The sequence below is a fragment of the Plodia interpunctella genome, chromosome 6, assembly GCF_027563975.2.
Source record: "Plodia interpunctella isolate USDA-ARS_2022_Savannah chromosome 6, ilPloInte3.2, whole genome shotgun sequence".
Lineage (NCBI taxonomy): Eukaryota > Metazoa > Arthropoda > Insecta > Lepidoptera > Pyralidae > Plodia > Plodia interpunctella.
This window is the reverse complement of record NC_071299.1, coordinates 10,583,977-10,603,060: the sequence shown is the minus strand read 5'-3', so window position 1 is coordinate 10,603,060 and position 19,084 is coordinate 10,583,977. Positions and strand designations below refer to the sequence as shown.

Sequence of the window (19,084 nt, the reverse complement as noted above, 5' to 3'; positions counted from 1 at the left end):
ATTTAAATGCAAGAATTTGTCTGCCACGCGGTAAATATACTGGACGGATTTTAATGACATTTGAAATATATATAGTCGAAAGCCTGGGGACAAACATAGGTTAAATTGAAATGTGATTTTTTTATGCGAACGGAGTTCTAAAGTAAGGAGCTCAAGAGTAATAAAGCTTTATTTCTTTGCCGAAAAAAAAATTTTCATCACTTTTCGCAGGTATCATATAAAGAACTATGTACCACTCGGAACAAAGTACGATTGTTAACTTTGGTAATTACTACCCTCGATTACGTCTCGGGTTGAACATGTCCACGTTGAAATCTTTCTTCCCTCGGGGAACAATGTACTATTTGACAATGGAATTACTTATTTGTTTCTTACTAATTTTTCAAAATGTCGCCAGCCGGCACCGCAGCAGCAGCAGCAGCAGCAGCAGCAGCAGCAGCCGCTGGAGGAGACGGGCGCGGCGGAGCTGTCGAGCAGCCTGAGCCAGATGTCGGTGGCCCCGCCCCCCCCGCCGCCGCCGGCGCGCGGCTCCTCGTTCGCGGCGATGGCGGGCCGCGCGCGCGCGCTGTCCCCCCCCCTCGCCCTCGCCCCCGCCGACGCTGCGCACGCGCAACCTCCGCAGTCAGTTTTGCCTATTATTCTCCTACTACTATAGTCAAATCAGATACTTTTTTCTAATGTCGAAACAATATTTTATATTGAGCTTGTCTGTATTGTATAGCGAATAAATAATGTGAATATTGTGACGTCACGGATTTTGGAGTCAAAAAGCATTTCTAATACTACTTTAACGAAACCGAAATAGGAGTAAGTCTCGTAAATTTAATTTTCGTTTTTGATTATTCATACATTTTTATTTTTTACCAATTATCATGTTCTGATAATTACTTTTTTATAATTGAAGATGTAAATTGTATAATACTTGATGTCGTCAAGGATGACATGCGTGTCAATGGTGTGACAACTAGACAAGAAAGGCGCCGACGACCGTGCGATATGTAGACGAAAAAGTAAAAAAGTTATCGTGAGCTAAAAAACACCTAATCCATACATTCTAATTTTGTATTTTGTATGGAACAGTTGAGTTTATTTCGGGGTTGTTCCCCTTCAGAGAGTAATTCAGTAATTTGACGACCTCGGTGGCGCAGTGGTAAGGTTCTTGCCACTGAACCGAGAGGTCCCGGGTTCGATCCCCGGTCGGGTCATGATGGAAAATGATCTTTTTCTGATTGGCCCGGGTCTTGGATGTTTATCTATATATGTATTTGTTATAAAATATAGTATCGTTGAGTTAGTATCCCATAACACAAGTCTCGAACTTACTTTGGGGCTAGCTCAATCTGTGTGATTTGTCCTAATATATTTATTTATTATTTATTATTTATTATTCAGTATTCCGGAATGGAGCATGTAGACAAAATAATACCAATTTTTTTTTTATATCATCCTCAGATCACCAAGCTCAACACGCGACAAACGCGTGTCCTTCCACGAGCGCGCGGCCCCGTCCCCCTCCCCCTCCCCCTCCCCCGCCGCCGCCGCCGCCGCCCCTCCCCCCTCGCAGGCCTCCGCCCCGCCCGCGCCGCCCAGCAGCTCCCCGCCGCCGCTGGAGCCCGAACACCAACACTACTCGCACACACCACAGAGGGAAGATCCTGACGTAAGTTCATATCAGATTAGCAGCCCGTCCTGGCTTTGCTCGGACGGGTTACACCATGCAGTGCGAAATCGATCGTGCGATATTAGAGAGAAAAAAAATTACTAATAGGTGAATTAGAATATTCGGGTGTCGATTTAAACAAAATGTCAACTTGTTACAGCGCTTCATCGAAGAAGCGGCGAGCATGCTATCGTCCCCCCCCTCCCCCCCCTCAGCCGCGCCGCACTTGCTGTCTCTGTCGCACACGCCCGGCGTCATCGGCGCGCAGGAGGTGTACAGGTAAACTATGACACTATTAACTTTTCTTGTTTTATACATTTGTAATCAATTTAATGTTTAATTAATACTTCATCATTAAAGAAAGTTTTATTTCTCATGTTCTAAAGTTCGATGTTGATATGTTATCGAAAAGATGCTATTTAACGCGGCAGTTATTACAAAATTAAGTTGTAATTTTGTGGTGCTTATATCTTGATTGTGTGTATGGTCTATTGTGTTAGTACTTTGTGATTACCAGCGGGAATCTATAATTGGCTTCTTGTGACACAATAGTTTTAAGAATGCAAGCTGTTGGTTCTCCTTGAACATGTTAAAATAAAATAAATATGATTCGATGTAAGCCACCTTAAATTAGATTTGAAGACCTAGAGAATAATACTGCATTCTCTTAAATATTTCGCCCTCGACGTAACTGTCAATGTGAGAATGAGTCCCGCTGGCACAGAGACCCGCGCGCGCGGCGGCTGGCGGCGCAGCGCGCGAGCGAGGTCGCGGGCGCGCTGCCGGAGCAGCTCTCCTTCAAGGAGAAGATGAAGATGTTCGCGCTCGAGTCCGGCGAGAACTCCACGCCCAAGGACAAGGTATACTATACGTTCATTCGACCGTTCTGACGTCAAACCTCGTCGGTTAACGTTATTACTAATGTTGTTACAGTAAAAATTGTGATCTCTCATTTACAAAATAATGATATTTTACTCGCATAGACACAGAATCACGTCTTTATCTTTGACGGGATAGGCCGAGCTAAAGGTTGCATTTAAATATTTATATGTGATATTTAATAAGATTTTTTAACTTTTTTAGGTGAAAATATCTCGGGCACAACGCGACATCGACGCTGTACATTGATCCCGTGCTCCGAACTCACGACTACGAGATTCTGCTTCTCTTGATTGTAATATATCGTGTAATATTGTCAGTATTACCACAAACGACCGAACTATTCGCGCGCATTCTTGGAATATTCGAATAAAATAATGTGCAAACGTTTGCTTCAACCAAAATCCTACCCGCAAGGACTTTGTTGTAAAAATATTATATTATATACTCGCAATTTTTATTAATTTTATAATGAATATTACGGGATTGTAATTGTAAGATTGTGGTCTAATGGAGTGTCAATAAAATGGACGTGGTTAGAAGTCCTAGGTTTATTTAATACTATTCCATCCGCCTCGAAACTGACAACGCCCGCGTCGCGTGAGAACTTGCCTTGTCTAGCACCAATATACACGACATCGTAGAAATAAGAAATTTATTCGAACGATTATATTTTTATAGATTTTAAGCAATGTTTACATTCGCCTTAGCAGCTAATACAATTTATTGTGACTGGTCGCTGCCAGATACATATTGTATATTTTTATTTGGTTATATTCCAAATTGAAATATATTTATAGGCGAAGGAGCGTGGCACGTTTGAAATTGTCTATTTTTTCTAAATTTGTGTACGTGCCATTTTCATGATATGCAGCTATATCACTCGCGTTTTTTTGTACTACTTATATAGAGATTTAATTCTAGAGGACCAATATACAGATATGTCGGCGGGTGCCTTCGCGTGGACCTTATTGATAAATATTACATATCGCTGAATACATATTTCTCTTACCTTTAAGCTTCGACACATTCCAAAGAATATTTCTTTATTCGAGTTCTATATTAAGAAGCATTCCTATTCTTGAGCCATAAAATGTGTATAACACATCAGTTATGATCGTTCTATTTTAGTCTTTGATTCTTGAAACATCAACAGATAGCAATAAAACTTTGTTACGCCCTCGTTGTATATAAATATAATTATATTAATTTTATTAGCACATGTTCGTGCCAAATGTTTGTGGCAAATGGGATTTTGATATCGAATGATATACTTAACATCTACACAATGTAAGGTCACAATACCGGACGGCCTGCACTCTGCATGTTACAACAGCAGGACATAACTCAGGTAGCACCCCCCACGGATATAGCATAATGAATTAATTTCTTTGGGTTCACTGATACTAAAATATTGTAAATTGCCATATCAGCTCGTTTTGTCAACAAAAGTTGTAAATTGGACACGAATCGACCACTTTGTCAATTTCAGCTATTATTTGGGTAAAATAAGATTTTGCTTTTAATTTTACTTTAAATAAATTCATAAAAAAAGACTATGTTATGCAAATTGCAACACACCTATAAGAAGTTAAAAATGCAAATAAATTGACACTTTCGCATGTAAACGTTTTAATAACTTGACAAATTGAGAAGTGGTCGATTCGCGTCCGATATTTTGAGAAGTTGACAAGTTGGCTGTGAACAATACACATAGTACTAGTGTAGGATTGTGGCTCACCCATGCAGAGTGGAGACTCTTCACTTTAGTAGCTCTAGTTAAGATCACGTGGCACCAATTTATTGTATATAATGTAGGTAGTGAATTCCTTATCGTTAAATTAAGGTTTTTGTATACCTGTTTCTATATGTAAATGTTTATTTAAAGATTATATCGAGCGTTGACAGACGAAAATAGTGGCCTATTTGAACATAGACTTAGTTTAGTTTCTGGGAATCATTCCGCGCATTCCCAGCATTCACCCAACGATAGTCAATTAGCTAAACATTGAGATTTATTTGTAGAGTGGAGTTTTAGCATGTTATGCTTAGTTAGTACACTACTCCACCTTATGAATACTTAATATAATTGATATAGTTATACACGAATTACTTGTATCGTTATTAACATTAATTATTGTACTTCATTTCCTTACAAAAATAAAGTAACATTTTAAATTTGTTTATTATTATGGCCTAAAACTTCGTGGGGTATGTAGGTGTTTTTGCAAGACAGTCACAGGGCAATCGTCTACGAAAATAAAACACAATACTCAATTAACAGTGTTTATATTTTGTTTTGAGGTTAATAATTACGTGTGCCATGTGGCGTTTAGGTACCTTTAGGAAAAAGCACTAAAAAGATTCTAAACCATTATTAACATTGTCGGTTAACATGTATTTATGTTACATTTAAACATGACTGTTTTACATAATATATACACGTAATTTAACTCCCCTCGCCTCGGCGCGGGTGGCTTGTGCTCTACATTACATTAATTTACGTCTAGAAATATAAAATTTTAAGTGCAACAATAGAATTACATTGCATATTTCTGAGACTTTTCCTATAAAACTCACTCCTTTGAAACTAATAGACGTTCGTTTATTACATCGAATAACAAAATCGCTAAGTGTTCGTGCAACATCAAAATAAGAGTTTAAAATTTCGCCTAACTCGATACTCAGAAAATATAGTCGTTATGTTAAATTACTAGAATCACAGATTGTAATTTGTTATTACCTGTTGCATCTAAATTATATGAAGACGAATAAATCGTGGATAAACTAACAATTCATCCACTAATCTAATGATTTAATAACGACTTAATTTGCCCGAGTACAAACGCGTAACATATCAAAATGCAACAACATAGACCAGCTCGGCCGTGGACATGGTAACCTGGCCTGGAAGTGTCTTCGAGCAGCATAACTATTCTACAACAATTGTACAGTAACAATTCTATATTCTCATAATTAACATACTTAATATTAAAGCCTGTCGCATATTTACAAAAGTATATGGAATAAATTTAGCTTTATATGTAAATATATCATGACATTAAGTAGTTAGGTACTGACTGACATACAAAATGTGCAGTTAAGTAAACTATTACAAAACGAATGGACATAAATGCTATGACTGCAACTAAATCTGGAAGTATACTAAAATCTTTGGACAAAACAGACATTTTTTTATAATTACTCGATTGTTCAGGCTCTAGCTTCGCCGCTAAAGTCTCCTCTAAGGAAGACGGCTATCGATAAAATTATACTTCATACAAAAATACACATTAAAATTTCATAGTTCATGTCGACATATCGTTGCTATACTATATCTTATATGTTTAACGTAAACTGACTGGCCGCTAATGACGGAATTGATAAATATTTAATAGGAACCTATCAATGCAAAAAATACGATAGAAAAATAAATCATATTATAGGTCAAACAGATTAACTGAAGCCATTTTATTGATGTCACGATTTTGTTGCAAAAAACATGTCATCGCCAATAAACATTTTAATCCGAAGCATTAACACCGGTATTGGGGACGAAATATAAAAAACAAAACGTCACATCGTCCAGCCTATTTGTTATGAATTTTAATATAATATACGCTTCGTTGAAAGCAAATTATATTATTCAACATGTTATTCACATCATTAAAATAGTTTCAGTTAAGTTAACCTATATAAGTAGTGTTTAAACTCTGCGATAACATCGTCACTAGAGGCCAGGGTTACGTCTCTATATGACAATTACGTCTAACTACATACATCGTATCACACGCACTCACTCTCGAATACTATATATAAACAACAATGGAAGAGTCATCAGAAGCCCTGTTATTGGAAAGTTTATGAAAAATATACGTGATCGAGTTTGCGTTTGCATCTGTTTTGTCTTTAAGCCGGTACAGACCGGTGGCGTTTTGTACAGCATGTGTGTATGCAACGTAACGTAGCCAGCAACAATTCTATACAATAATTGCGCAGTTGGTCTGCACCGGCCTCTAGCCGGCCAATGAGAGTTAACGCCAGCTTATTGTGAACTGTTGTTTTGAAAATTTCGTTTGAAATCAACATCAAATAAAATATCTTTTATCTTATCTTTATTTTAGCATCAGCGCCCCTAGCGGCGAAATCGGTGGCCATTTCAGTTCCACTTTCACATTTATGTTGTAAAAGCAATATTCCTTTGGTAAACCAAAAACTCCCTGAGATCACGAGTCAAAAATCAGATTATTTGGATCTGATTTAGTATCGACGCCATTTTGGCATATACCAATATACAATACTCAACAAAGGATTTTATGAGTATTTTTTTTTTTACTACGCGGGCATGCACCCCTCATGATGATAAGTGGTCACCGCAACACATGGTTGCCACCACGAACCGGCAAATTTCGACAAAACAGTGACAAATGCTTTAACACCAGCGGACACAAGGTTGCTATAGCAGTTACTATGACAACAAATGTTTAGTGTCTCGTCGAGTGTCCGCTCGTGTAGACCACTCAGTCCGCTCTGACAGTGACCTTCGTCCTCACAGAGGAGACACCTACCACGGACGACACAAAAACAAAAATACATCGTATAAAAATATTGTGGAAACAAATTCCAATGGACACGAAATGCATAGTATAGTGGAAGATATATTTTTTTATTCGGGAATGCATTTGTGTATCCATGTCCTAACATATATTTATTTACTTTGATATCAAACTTATAAAATTGACTTAACGAATATGTATAAAGTATATTTTATACACGCTAATAGAATTCTCTTATGACTAATAAACATACACACAGATATTAACATTTGGTCAACGCGTGTTTTCATACAAAAATGCTCGCGACGACATTTTTAGAAAATTAAAATATCTATATGTTTCTTATTTGTAAGTATATCACGCTTTATAACTGGACATCTAGTATGAAATTCGTGTGTTGACCAAAATCAATTTATCCGAATTTAGAAAGTTAGTATTTGTGGCACTAAACTGACCTCGCCTCGACCGTGCACCACTAATTATGACGTAATTTTAAAGTGTAAAAGTATTATTAGCGTGCGTACGACTAAACTGATACAAAGCGCGAGTCACTGGGGACAGTGCTGCCCCTTTAGCGGACTGTAAACGTCGTAATTGCAATTTCAAACAGTGCGGGAATATCCTCGATTTGGATACCTCATTCTAGTTTGCAAAATATAACATGGCGTCCGAAATCCATGATGAAATAGCTCCTTTGAGTTTCGCCGCTGTCAACATTTTCATATAGCGTTTAAAAGTTATACAATTCGCTACGGGGGCAAGTCATAGCCGCTACGCCGCGCCTAACACGCTCGCCTAACATCCCACACATCCTCGTCCGCTCCCTTTGCGGGGCAGACAGAGCACACGGCTACTTAACAATAATAATGACTTGTACTATACATACGTGTAACATACCGCACCGGTGTGCACCGATGCCCTCAGCGCATCTAAATTCCTACGTTGTACTATCAATCGTCGTTTACAAATCTTAGATTTTTCACAATCGCCCTTTTTGGCAAACATAATATTACTATTATGTCTTAGTAAGATATTATTGGGCATTCAAAAACAGAATTTTATACTAATGCCAATACTTATTTCAAAATTCCCAATAATTTCATACATAGTATAATTTAAGCTTGTATCCAAAATATGTGACCCGCACCAGAGTATTCTGACTGCATCCGGTCAATACAATTCGATCATAATCATGAAAATCCATTAGAAATAGCATCTTCTCCGCAACTTATAACGCCGCCCTTCTGTATATGACTATGCTATGTAATATTACACTGTTAACACATTGATGTAACCGTATCGTACTTCAGGAACGAGTTACAAACACAACCACACATTAACTTAATGTGTGTGTGTGAAAATGAAAGAATATCTTTAATTTTCACAATAATAAATAATAATAAATAATAAATAATAAATATATTAGGACAAATCACACAAATTGAGCTAGCCCCAAAGTAAGTTCTAGACTTGTGTTACGGGATACTAACTCAACGATACTATATTTTATAATAAATACATATATAGATAAACATCCAAGACCCGGGCCAATCAGAAAAAGATCATTTTCCATCATGACCCGACCGGGGATCGAACCCGGGACCTCTCGGTTCAGTGGCAAGAATCTTACCACTGCGCCACCGTGGTCGTCTGATCACACACACAGTAGATACATAATTTTGTGTGTTTTTTTTTATATATGGCATTTATACAAAAATATAACAATTACAAATATGGTTACATCCATAAGTTAACAGTGTTTTTCTCAAATTATATTGAGGGTTTTTTTCATGCTTGTATGGTGCAAGATGTCGTCGACTATTGAAATGAAACGGAGTCAATTGACAGATTGAAACGACTATAAATAATTCAGTTTTCGCTAGATTTTTTATTGGCGGAATAGATACAGTATTTGATGTCTTTTCAATCTGTCAATTGAACTCGGATTTAGGTTCAGATATTGCGAGCGAGACGAATTACCATTTAAAGGTCATATATACGACACCGCTCTTACTTGGCACATATAGTTCAGTGAAAAGATAGTTTCGGGCGTTCTCTGTGGACATACTTCACATGGATAACAACGAGCGGACTGTAAATTTATTAAAGAGTAATAAAATGAAAAAATATCATCAGACAACCCTCTAAAGCTCACATTTCAATGAACATAATTTTCCCAGTTAGGAGCGGTGTCTGACCTGTCTGTTGTATGACCTTAAATAGTTCCTTATAGATGGTTCCTACTCGGCCACGCCGTTAGCTCGCAATATCTGAAGTAATGATTGTGGATGTGGACAATGTCGCGCCGGAGGCAGCAGCAGACGGGGCACCTAGGAGGGCGGCGGCGGCGGCGTGAAGAACTGTCATTGTGGCGTGTCGCGGCGCGCCGACCAGCGGTCGAACTCTATGCCCGAGTCTGGGGACACGCCCACCGCGACCGCCGCGCACCCGCACCCGCCCGCCGCTGCCCCGCCCGCCGCCGCCGCGCCCGCCGCCTGCTCACGGACGCCCAGTTCCTCCAACACCTGGAGACCAAATGTTTTATAAGAAATCCGTTGATTTTGATTAAACAGAGTCAATAAAGAAGTAAGAAATAGTGGTTGAGAAAATTATACTTAGGCGCGACTTTGTAAAGCGTTGTTCACTTTGCTGAACGTGACTCGTATTGGTATATCAGTCGTGATAGAATCAAGAGTTATACGAAAAAAATAAAGCTTTATGAAGTCTTCACCGAATTACTACAACGTTAAGAGCAAGAGGAAATTAAAAAAACGATCTTAAGAGGAAAGAGATTTGAAACTCAGATCGTCACTCCATTGAAGTTTGGGTGTTCTCCAACAGCGCTGTTGCTATATCGTGGAAGGTGATTTCATGAAAAGCAGCTATAAATAGTTTTAATCTTCAAAAATGAATGAAAAAAAAAATATTTGTATATTGCGTCCCGAAAAATACATATTTACATTAGAAATGTGGGAGTCATTATTTTACACTTAATATTTCTTTTCGTTGTATAACTATGGAAAATAGGTTTCCGTAGTCCGGTCGACTGAACATTATCTGAGTTGACGAACAGAAACAGATGGAAAGCTGCTATCGGAGAAAACCAAAACTTGACCGGTACACCGAAACAAAAGGAAAAACAAGGAGGACGTATGTGTGATAGATACAATGCAGACCTTACTCAGGCTGGCGCTGCGCTCGTGCAGGCCGAGGTCGCGCTCGAAGCCGTGCAGCTGCCGCAGGAAGTGGAAGTTGGGCGCGATGTCGGCCTTGCGGCTGCGCACCAGCTCGAAGGCGTCGCGCAGACTGAGGCGGTGGCGCTGCATGAGGTACGCCAGCGTCACCGTCACCGACCGCGACACGCCCGCCACGCAGTGCACCAGCACGCCGCAGCGCGCCGACATCGCCTCCTCTGCGGCAACGTAACACTCACTCTCCACTCACGCTCCAATGTGCTCATTACATATACTCTTTGTCCATCTTTCCATTTAATGTAGATACATGGGATCATTGGAATGATATAGTCTAAACTTCAACGCGAACAACATTTTACAATACTTGATCTTGAAAAAGATTATTACCAAATACATCTGCATCTTGAGAAACAGAAAAAAGTAATATTTCAAACAATCGCGGTCGCTGGGAATTCTATAGAAATCAATATGGTGTGAAAAATGATTCTATATCATGTATTTCAAAATACAATTGGTTTTGACGATATAATCTTACAGGTAAAATTATACCTTGATGATCAAATTTTTAAACTTCAAAGTGATATGTATCATAATAATTTCAGGCAGGATACAACAGTAACTCTGGACGACACGTATTGATGAACGTACAACTAACTGATAGATAAATAATTTAAATGATGCTAACCTATAAACCGTATGGCCTGTGGGAAGTGTACCGCGAGGTTTTGGCTCCAGTGGTCCGCGATGGGTATCTTCAGGTAGTTGATACCGCAACCCTCCGCTTCGAACGTGTTAGGCAGGTCCGGTGTCACGTTTAGCACGTACTGGAAACAAATATAACACATTTTCTAGCTTTGAACATAATTGCATAACACTATCATTCAGTAAGATACATAATAACCAGAAAAGGTCTAACAATGTTACCCTGCGGAACACCGTAAAACACAGCTGCTTTTTCATTAATGATGTTGTAAATTTTTGTGGTTTAATTTACCCTGCCCGTAACTTAAGTCTTAACATAAAACTATTTACCTCTGATTACGAAAGCATCTAATTTATCGATTACAATTGGCAGAGTGACAGTGTCAAAACGCCTTGGATTGTATTGCTCACCGAATGACAATTACTCACTTTTTCCATAATAGGAAAAAGTGAGTAATTGTTTTATAGGAGGTGGATCCTTTTTGGGTCCAGATCTAGCGAAGTAACTATTGCTCACCTTTATATTGTGTCTGGCCAGAGCGTCACAGTCCTCGCTATTGGTAGAGTTGCCGAGGTACAGGTTGGGCAGGATCTCGATGGGGAACTCCTGCTGGTGGGTGTGCGTCTCCTCGCATTCTGAAGACGAGCCTGAGGACAACGCGTCGTCGCAGCCAGACCCCGAGATGCGGAGGGAACTGGAAGTACAAACAGATACTTTACTATGTGATATTTATGTAATTCGTTTTTAAGATGGAACAAGAATCTGCGATACAAATAGAACGTAACAAAATGTCTAATCATTATTGCAACCACATGTTATTTTTACTACTCATAAATATGACGATTCCAAATTTTGTCTTTTGCTTTTAACATTTTCAATTCAATTTAGGTTACGCGGTCGTAGTGTAAACCATTAAATGTCACAGATTATACAGTAAATTCAATAAACGACGCCGATGATTATAATTACAATAATTAGCATAAAGTGAGAGAATTTAAAGAAAAAAGCGTGATTCATTAACCATCAAACACAGCGTACAAAGTTTTGTGGGAGTATAAAATTCACCCAAAAACATGAAGCATAATTACGAAAGCTCAAACTTTGTGTGCCTACGCGTTTGTAAAATATAATCAAAGTAGTTCCATTGAGGAAACCTAATGAACAAGATAATCCAATATGGAAAGCTGTCCAATCCATTAGCGGCTAATGAGTTTAGTGTCACGCGACACAGCTGTGTTTGCGGAATTGCGCTGTATTATCGAGAGGATTTTATGGTCAATCGACTGGTACACTCTGATAAAGGCGAAAATTATTAATCGGCAAGGTAACAAGGGAGTATAATGGTTCGTTTAAGGGCTTCCATTTTGGTAGTCTTTAGAATTTTACAAGGTTTATTTAGCTGCCGATTAATCAAAAGCATTCTTCTAAAGTTATGCCATCTGAGTCGCTCAAAACAGAGCCAAGTCATCAGGAGATTTTAAAAGTTAATTACCTAAAATGCATTTCAGCCGTATCGGTTACGGCTTACTTAAAACGAGATAAAAATCTCAACATTTACTAACAGACTACCTCGTAATACTCGATAAAATAATGGTGGCGTAGCTTTTCGCTAATCTGCGGCGGCCCGGGCCGGATCGATTGCGAGCCTCAATGGGGAGAGGGAGGAGGGTGGCTGCTAGAGAGGGGGGCGCCATTCAACTGCCCCCGCGCTCAATGGCCGCCCACACAGCTCGCCTTACTCTACCCCCCACCGCCCCCCGTCGCCAAATTCGCCCTCTCAATCGTCTCGCCGCCATTCAGTTGACTGTTTTGAAAGCAATCAAATTTGGTTTACGCCAGAAATGTTGATAAGTGACGCCCACGCGATATAAGACGGTCGTACTTGGATGTTTCATAAAATATTTCGGGGTATTTGGGAGAACAACATTATATTTTCTTTGAGAAAATAAAAGGCTTCGTGAATTAAACGCCTGCGAAAACTTGTAAGCAAAAGCGTTAGCTTGCGTAACGTTTTATTTCACTCATGCTAAGTAAAATAAACATTTGGTTACCCAGTTAGTATATAAAGTTTAGGTATGAATAGTACATATTGTATTTATTAGTAATAGTATAGATTTCGAAGAAAACTCAAACCAAAAAGTTTCAAGAAGTTTTACATTGAAAAATCTGAAAACAAGTAAAAAACCCATACATAAATTATAACAGTGTTTGTATAGAGAGTATTGTCGTAATGCATTGTTCAAAAGGTTACCCAAATTACTGCGTATTTAACATTATTTTAGACGTAATCAAATATTTTAATTAATCAAAAGCTTTAGCTTTAATATTTTCTCTTGTATATGTCCGCAAAGTGCACTGTTATTATGTAAAATAATACCACTGTTTTTTTTGTCTTAGCCACTTCGACAATGTCACTGTGGAAACTGGAAACTCTCGAGAATACTGAGATTCCATCTACGTGACACAGCCACAACAGTGACAAGTCAGATAAATAATTACCGGTAGAAAATTAGCGACTATTAGTCCACAAAGGTAAATTAGAATTGGCTCCCAGTCTGCGGTCGTCTGAGCGATTATTTATCGTGGACAGGCCGTGGGCAGGGCCTCTGTGCAATGTGGTCTAAGCGTAGATTTTTATGCAAGAATAGATTGATTGGTCATCATCATCTCGTAATGGGAAGCACTTTGCGACCTATTACCCTGTGATCTGCATCGCAAATTCGTACCATCGACTTAATTTATAGTATGAATGAGATTCATTTCAGTTTCCTAAATTGAACTGAGTCGCATTTGAATGGTTCCGTAAAAGTTGATGGTAGGCCTGCAGATATCACTCGTATTACCTTAAAAGGTGGGCATCAACGCAAAAGTTAATAAATCAAGAGAAGCTGGGGTCGCCAGCTTGCTGCGACAGATGCGGCATGACGACGCGAATTCATGAACACGTCGTTTGTATGAGTGCTTTTATTTACCGCAGAGAAAAACCAGGAATGTTTTCCGAATCCGCCAAGTTCGGTTGGAAGTGGTCAGTCCGTGATAGTGAAGCGGAGCCGGCAAAACAAATCATAACACTCGCTATATAAATAAATCGGGACGGTAGTTGAAAACCAGATTTCAATGATGTTCAACCAGTCTAGCATTAAAAATTTAAGAGTCATTGGCATATGCAGAGTGGGCTGTAGCCACTGTAGCACTATAGTATGTACTATGGGCTCGGCTAAGCATAGTATATATGTAGTGAGTAGGCGTGCGTGGGCGAGCTTCCGACGTCCATTCAGTGAGGCGCCCACGCGCACAGCCATTCCAAATGATCTGATAATGGTACGATACGAACACAGAAATCGGAATTATAAATGAAATAGAAACACTGTTTTTGAAAATAATAATGAGATGAGAAAATTCTGGAATCGAGCGGGAATTGAACCCGCGCCCGTGTCTATCCGGGACAGTGCTCTTGACCACAGAGCTATGAACGAAACCATGCCAGTTCGGCTGAATTAATTAATCTCATTTACGTCTTACGCCGGCTTACAGTATTTTCATTAGAAAGTAGTAGTACTCTTAACTAATCGACATATCCTGATATCGAATAATCGACATATACAAGTAAGAATTAATATTTTTTGAAAATTATTATTTTCCAAAATTTTAAAATCCATTAAAGCATGTGTTTTGTGAGCAAAAAAGCACACAATGTTAATGTGCATGGTACGTGTGTTCTCAAATTGTACCACTCAATAACCTAATAACCTCTCATGGGTTTCGTCTCGTAGGCAACTAAGGGATATAAATACTTGTCAGCCTATAGGGCTTATAGGCAACAACATAATTATCAAAGAGGGTTGAAGTTACGCAATCGTGTACTATATAGATCGATAAGTGAACGAATCTGAGGATGGGCGAACATTTAAGCCAAGGCATCGTATGAAGAGGCTGTAAAAAGGAAGCACAATCTTCAAATTTTCAAGGTTAATTTGTTGGAAATTGTACCACGCGTTACGCATTCGGTCAACACAACACTAGCCTTGACTATGAGGCTTTCAAGGTCATGCCTTTGACACTTCTATTGCTTTATTATTTCGATTTATGTGATACACCAGTTCACTCCGATTTACCCACTGGTGGGTGAGACTTCATTACGCGGCTAACAGATTGATCGCAACGAATTGATCTCAATATAAAATACTTTTAATAGGAAAATTTATAACAGACTTTCGAAAAACGCGCCCCGGGGCTTTGCTCCCGTGGGAATTTCGGGATGTGTTATTTCAGGTTATCTTCTAGCCTTGTACCTACCAAATTTCATAACAATCCGTCCAGTAGATCTTGCGTGAAAGAGTAACAAAAAAACACACATCCAAACTTTTGCACATGTATTATTAACAGGATAAGATAAGACTGACGGTTATGAATCGATTTCGTTTCATCCGATGATTATTTTTGTTTTAATCTGTCTCAAGGTATTTTTGGTACCCGAACCGCATATACATAGTGATTACAATAATCAAAAAACCTTTACAACGTTTTTGCTCACAATATTTTCGCAGGCGTCACGAATGGAGGCTGTTGTTTTAAAGAAACGAAGTTTATCATGTTACCATCACATTGGTGTCAGAATCTGATGCCTTATAGTGATAAATGTCGGGAGCAACGGGTTCGTTATGTGTCTTGAAAATTATTAAAACCTTATATTTACTTTTAAATACATGAAAAACATTCGACATACCTCAATTCTGGTCCGAGTGAAAGAAAATAGAATATGCTAGTGCGCTCGCTGATTACCCTCCTAGTAAAAGTCAATCAAGGGATAGGGCTATGCCTTTCTCGGCCGTATCTACCCCGTAGATACTGTCCTAGATAGAAAACGATTTCTTACGACTTTACTTCTACAGAACCAGCATATTTAGCATTATTACAGACGGAGGCAAATAAATCTAGGCCTAATTTGCTACCACAGACAGGGGGATCACGCGTTTATGCTGTCTGAAACTTACAAAGAAATTTCACATCTGTTTAAAAACGCCCTTTCAAGTATTTCAAATGGCTGGCACTGGACATGACTGGTGCAACCTACGCAAACTCATTGCAATTTCGTTTCTATTATCACCGTCGCACAGTCCTAATTGCTTTATTCCTATTCTGAGTCTGAGACGAAAAAAAGCAACTTCATATGTCCAGCTGGACAATTGCTCATCTACCTTCGTAAGCAAGGATTTCTTTGCAATCCCTAAAAGGAGATTCCGCATATGACGTATATATATACATGTATAAACGAGTACACTGTTATTTTATAATTTGTCTCGTAAACTGGAGAAATTTTTCGATAGTTTATAATCTACTAGCTGCGCCACGGGGCTTCGCTCCCGTGGGAAGTTCGGGATAAAGAATACCCTATGTGTTATTCCAGATTATTTTCTACCCGTGTACCAAATTTCATAACAATCGGTCCAGTAGATATTGCGTGAAGAGGCAACAAACAAACTTTCGCATTTATAATATTAGTTGGGATTGGGATTCGTGAGAAACCCGTCAAATTGTAAAATTCATTGTCTGTCCATAGACCTAGCGTGTCAATCAGGTTGCTATTCAATTGACTGATATACGAAAAAAATGTCAAATGCGTGTTCTCTCCTTATGGCATTAAAAAGCGTATGTGCGCGCGTCCCTCGCGGTCATTGGCAGCGGGAGGGCCGGGCCGCATTCCTGTGCGCGCGCGCACGCCCACACTGCGCCTGCGCGTAAGCCAGGTTCACATCTGCCAGCGGAAAGACAGATTGTGATGCGCTGATTATATGTTGCATTTGGTATTATCAAGTATTTGTCTGAATTTTCCACAGAAGCGAAGCCGTAGAGTGGAGCTAGTCGAACGGTCTTTAAATAAATAGTTTATATGGTGCAATATTGACTAACAGCGGCATTCGATCTTAGCCTCTGGCTATATTTTGCAATATCCGGACGACATGAGTGTTATTTTCTCTACAAACATACAATTAGTACGCAACTGCGAAGCTATAAACGGTTTTTTTTAATAAATTAAAGTACCTATGTAATAAAATAAAAAAGTTGTAACACACTCACATCCAAACCTTTGGCATCCTTTTCTTGTCTATACTTCTATACTATTATTATAAAGAGGTAAGCGTTTGTGAGTTTGTATGTTTGAGGCGGGTAATCTCCGAAACTACTGAACCGATTTCAAAAATTTTTCACCATAGAATGGTACATTAACCAAGATTGCTTTATGCTATATTTTATCTCAAAATTCCCACGGGAGCGAAGCTCCGGGCAACATCTCTCCCTGTCGCGTCTGTCGGTTTGTATGAACGCGATAAACTCACCAAAACTACCAAAGAGATTTTTGTACGGTTTTCACCATCAATAGCTAGTGTGATGCGGAAGGTATAGATGTGTAATTAATTATGGATTTACCCGAGCGGATCCGGTACGAATACATTACATTACCTACTAATTACATTAGTAACATGTGCCATGTTATTTTCAAATAAAAATAACATGGTATTATCTATCCCATCTTATCCGACGACCTCGGTGGCGTAGTGGTAAAGTGCTTGCCTCTGAACCGAGAGGTCCCGGGTTCGATCCCCGGTCGGGTCATGATGGAAAATGATCTTTTTCTGATTGGCCCGGGTCTTGGAAGTTTATCTATATATGTATTTGTTATAAAATATAGTATCGTTGAGTTAGTATCCCATAACACAAGTCTCTAACTTACTTTGGGGCTAGCTCAATCTGTGTGATTTGTCCTAATATATTTATTATTTATTTATTTATTATCCACCAGAACCATAGACAAACCTGATTCACACAAAGTTCAGTGAATGAGACAGTGACGATATAATATAAACATTCGTTAAATGACACGCCAGTGAATGGCCCTCCAACTAATGACTTCAATGAACGAGCACAAAAAATGTGAACCCTGTATGAATGAGTGATTTTACTGACAAAATAAATTGAAGCATTGCCAGGGAGAGACGTCATCACAACTTTAGTTTTAGTTCTAACCAGATATCTAAAAATTATATAGGTTTACATTGCAGTTTTTCAGTGTGGATGTACGTTGCCAAATAGAAGTTTGCAAATATAGGCAGACTTTGATGAAATTGGGAATAGATAAAGTAGTCTACCGCTGCTGGAGCTGCGGGCAGCAACTAGTAACAAACATAGAAGTATGTTGATTGTTCCGAAACATTAAGTCAAAGATTACTTCTCATAAGTAAGAACTATCTCCATGTCACTGACAATACTTTCCAATCAAAAGAAACCGTACTCCGAACGGTTCATCCTTTGAGGAGATACGATGCGACAGAGATACAAACAGATATAAGGACCTCTTTTTGTGTTCGGAGTTAAAACAACCCAGTCCACGGATCGAAAAGTGTAACGGATGCAAAGCATTCCATCAAGTAACATTAATTTCCAGCAGTTTCCTATTACGATGTGGAATGTGGATGATCAATGTATTATCGGATATTCGAAAAAGGATGTGGTAATGATGCCAGTTTTAATGCGAATATTTTTACGCTTTTTGCTGAGAATGATAAACTAAGATTTGATACAAGAATCATTATAATCACCTAACACTTTTCGGACAAAAGTCTCTTGTTTTGCGACACTTTACGGGCGTTACGGAATGAGTGACCAAAATTTGTTAAAGTTTATGACATGCTTAGCTCCTCCGCGCTTCGAAAGGCAGTTAATGATCCTGGCTGTATTTCTAGTGAATAAAGGGTTTTAGTGACTAGAAATACAGCCAGGATCAACAACTGCAACTGTATTGGTGGGTACCAATACACAATTGGCTAGCGTGGTGGGTAGCTCACCCTCCTTATCCATAAGAAAAACCAGTGCCCCTTAAGAAAAACCTTCGGAACATTAAAAGGGCTATGAAGATCAGTCATAATTGAGCTTAGATATTTTCTGCCTCGTGTTCGCTAGGCAGTTCGACATTGTCCATCGGTGTGTGCACCATGCTTCATACCGGATGCCGCGGCCGGTTCCTCGCATACGTAATTCCATCGGCCTCGGGCTCCATCGGTATTGAACTCGTTCATTAATAAAGCCGGGCGAC

The 19,084-nt window shown here is 39.1% G+C and overlaps 2 protein-coding genes across 10 annotated transcripts in view; one reads left to right on the top strand and one right to left on the bottom strand.

The window, feature by feature from the left end:
• The window catches only part of cno (canoe), a 107,194-nt gene extending 102,477 nt beyond the window's left edge, over positions 1-4,717 (top strand). For all 8 annotated transcript variants that reach the window (XM_053747142.1, XM_053747148.1, XM_053747150.1 and 5 more), the window contains 5 exons: positions 398-621; positions 1,453-1,660; positions 1,821-1,939; positions 2,385-2,520; positions 2,744-4,717. In XM_053747142.1, coding sequence (XP_053603117.1) covers positions 398-621; positions 1,453-1,660; positions 1,821-1,939; positions 2,385-2,520; positions 2,744-2,788 — 732 coding nt within the window. In that variant the 3' untranslated portion in view covers positions 2,789-4,717. The remainder of the gene's footprint in view (positions 1-397; positions 622-1,452; positions 1,661-1,820; positions 1,940-2,384; positions 2,521-2,743) is intronic.
• Positions 4,718-8,756: 4,039 nt separating this feature from the next.
• Positions 8,757-19,084, bottom strand: part of LOC128670745 (dual specificity protein phosphatase Mpk3-like) — a 35,054-nt gene continuing 24,726 nt past the window's right edge. The window contains exons 3-6 of one of the 2 annotated variants that reach the window (XM_053746697.2): positions 11,509-11,686; positions 10,975-11,113; positions 10,272-10,507; positions 8,757-9,620 (exon numbers count right to left, since the gene is read on the bottom strand). In XM_053746697.2, the coding sequence (XP_053602672.1) occupies positions 9,459-9,620; positions 10,272-10,507; positions 10,975-11,113; positions 11,509-11,686 (715 nt within the window). In that variant the 3' untranslated portion in view covers positions 8,757-9,458. The remainder of the gene's footprint in view (positions 9,621-10,271; positions 10,508-10,974; positions 11,114-11,508; positions 11,687-19,084) is intronic. The other variant, XM_053746698.2, reaches the window with a different exon arrangement.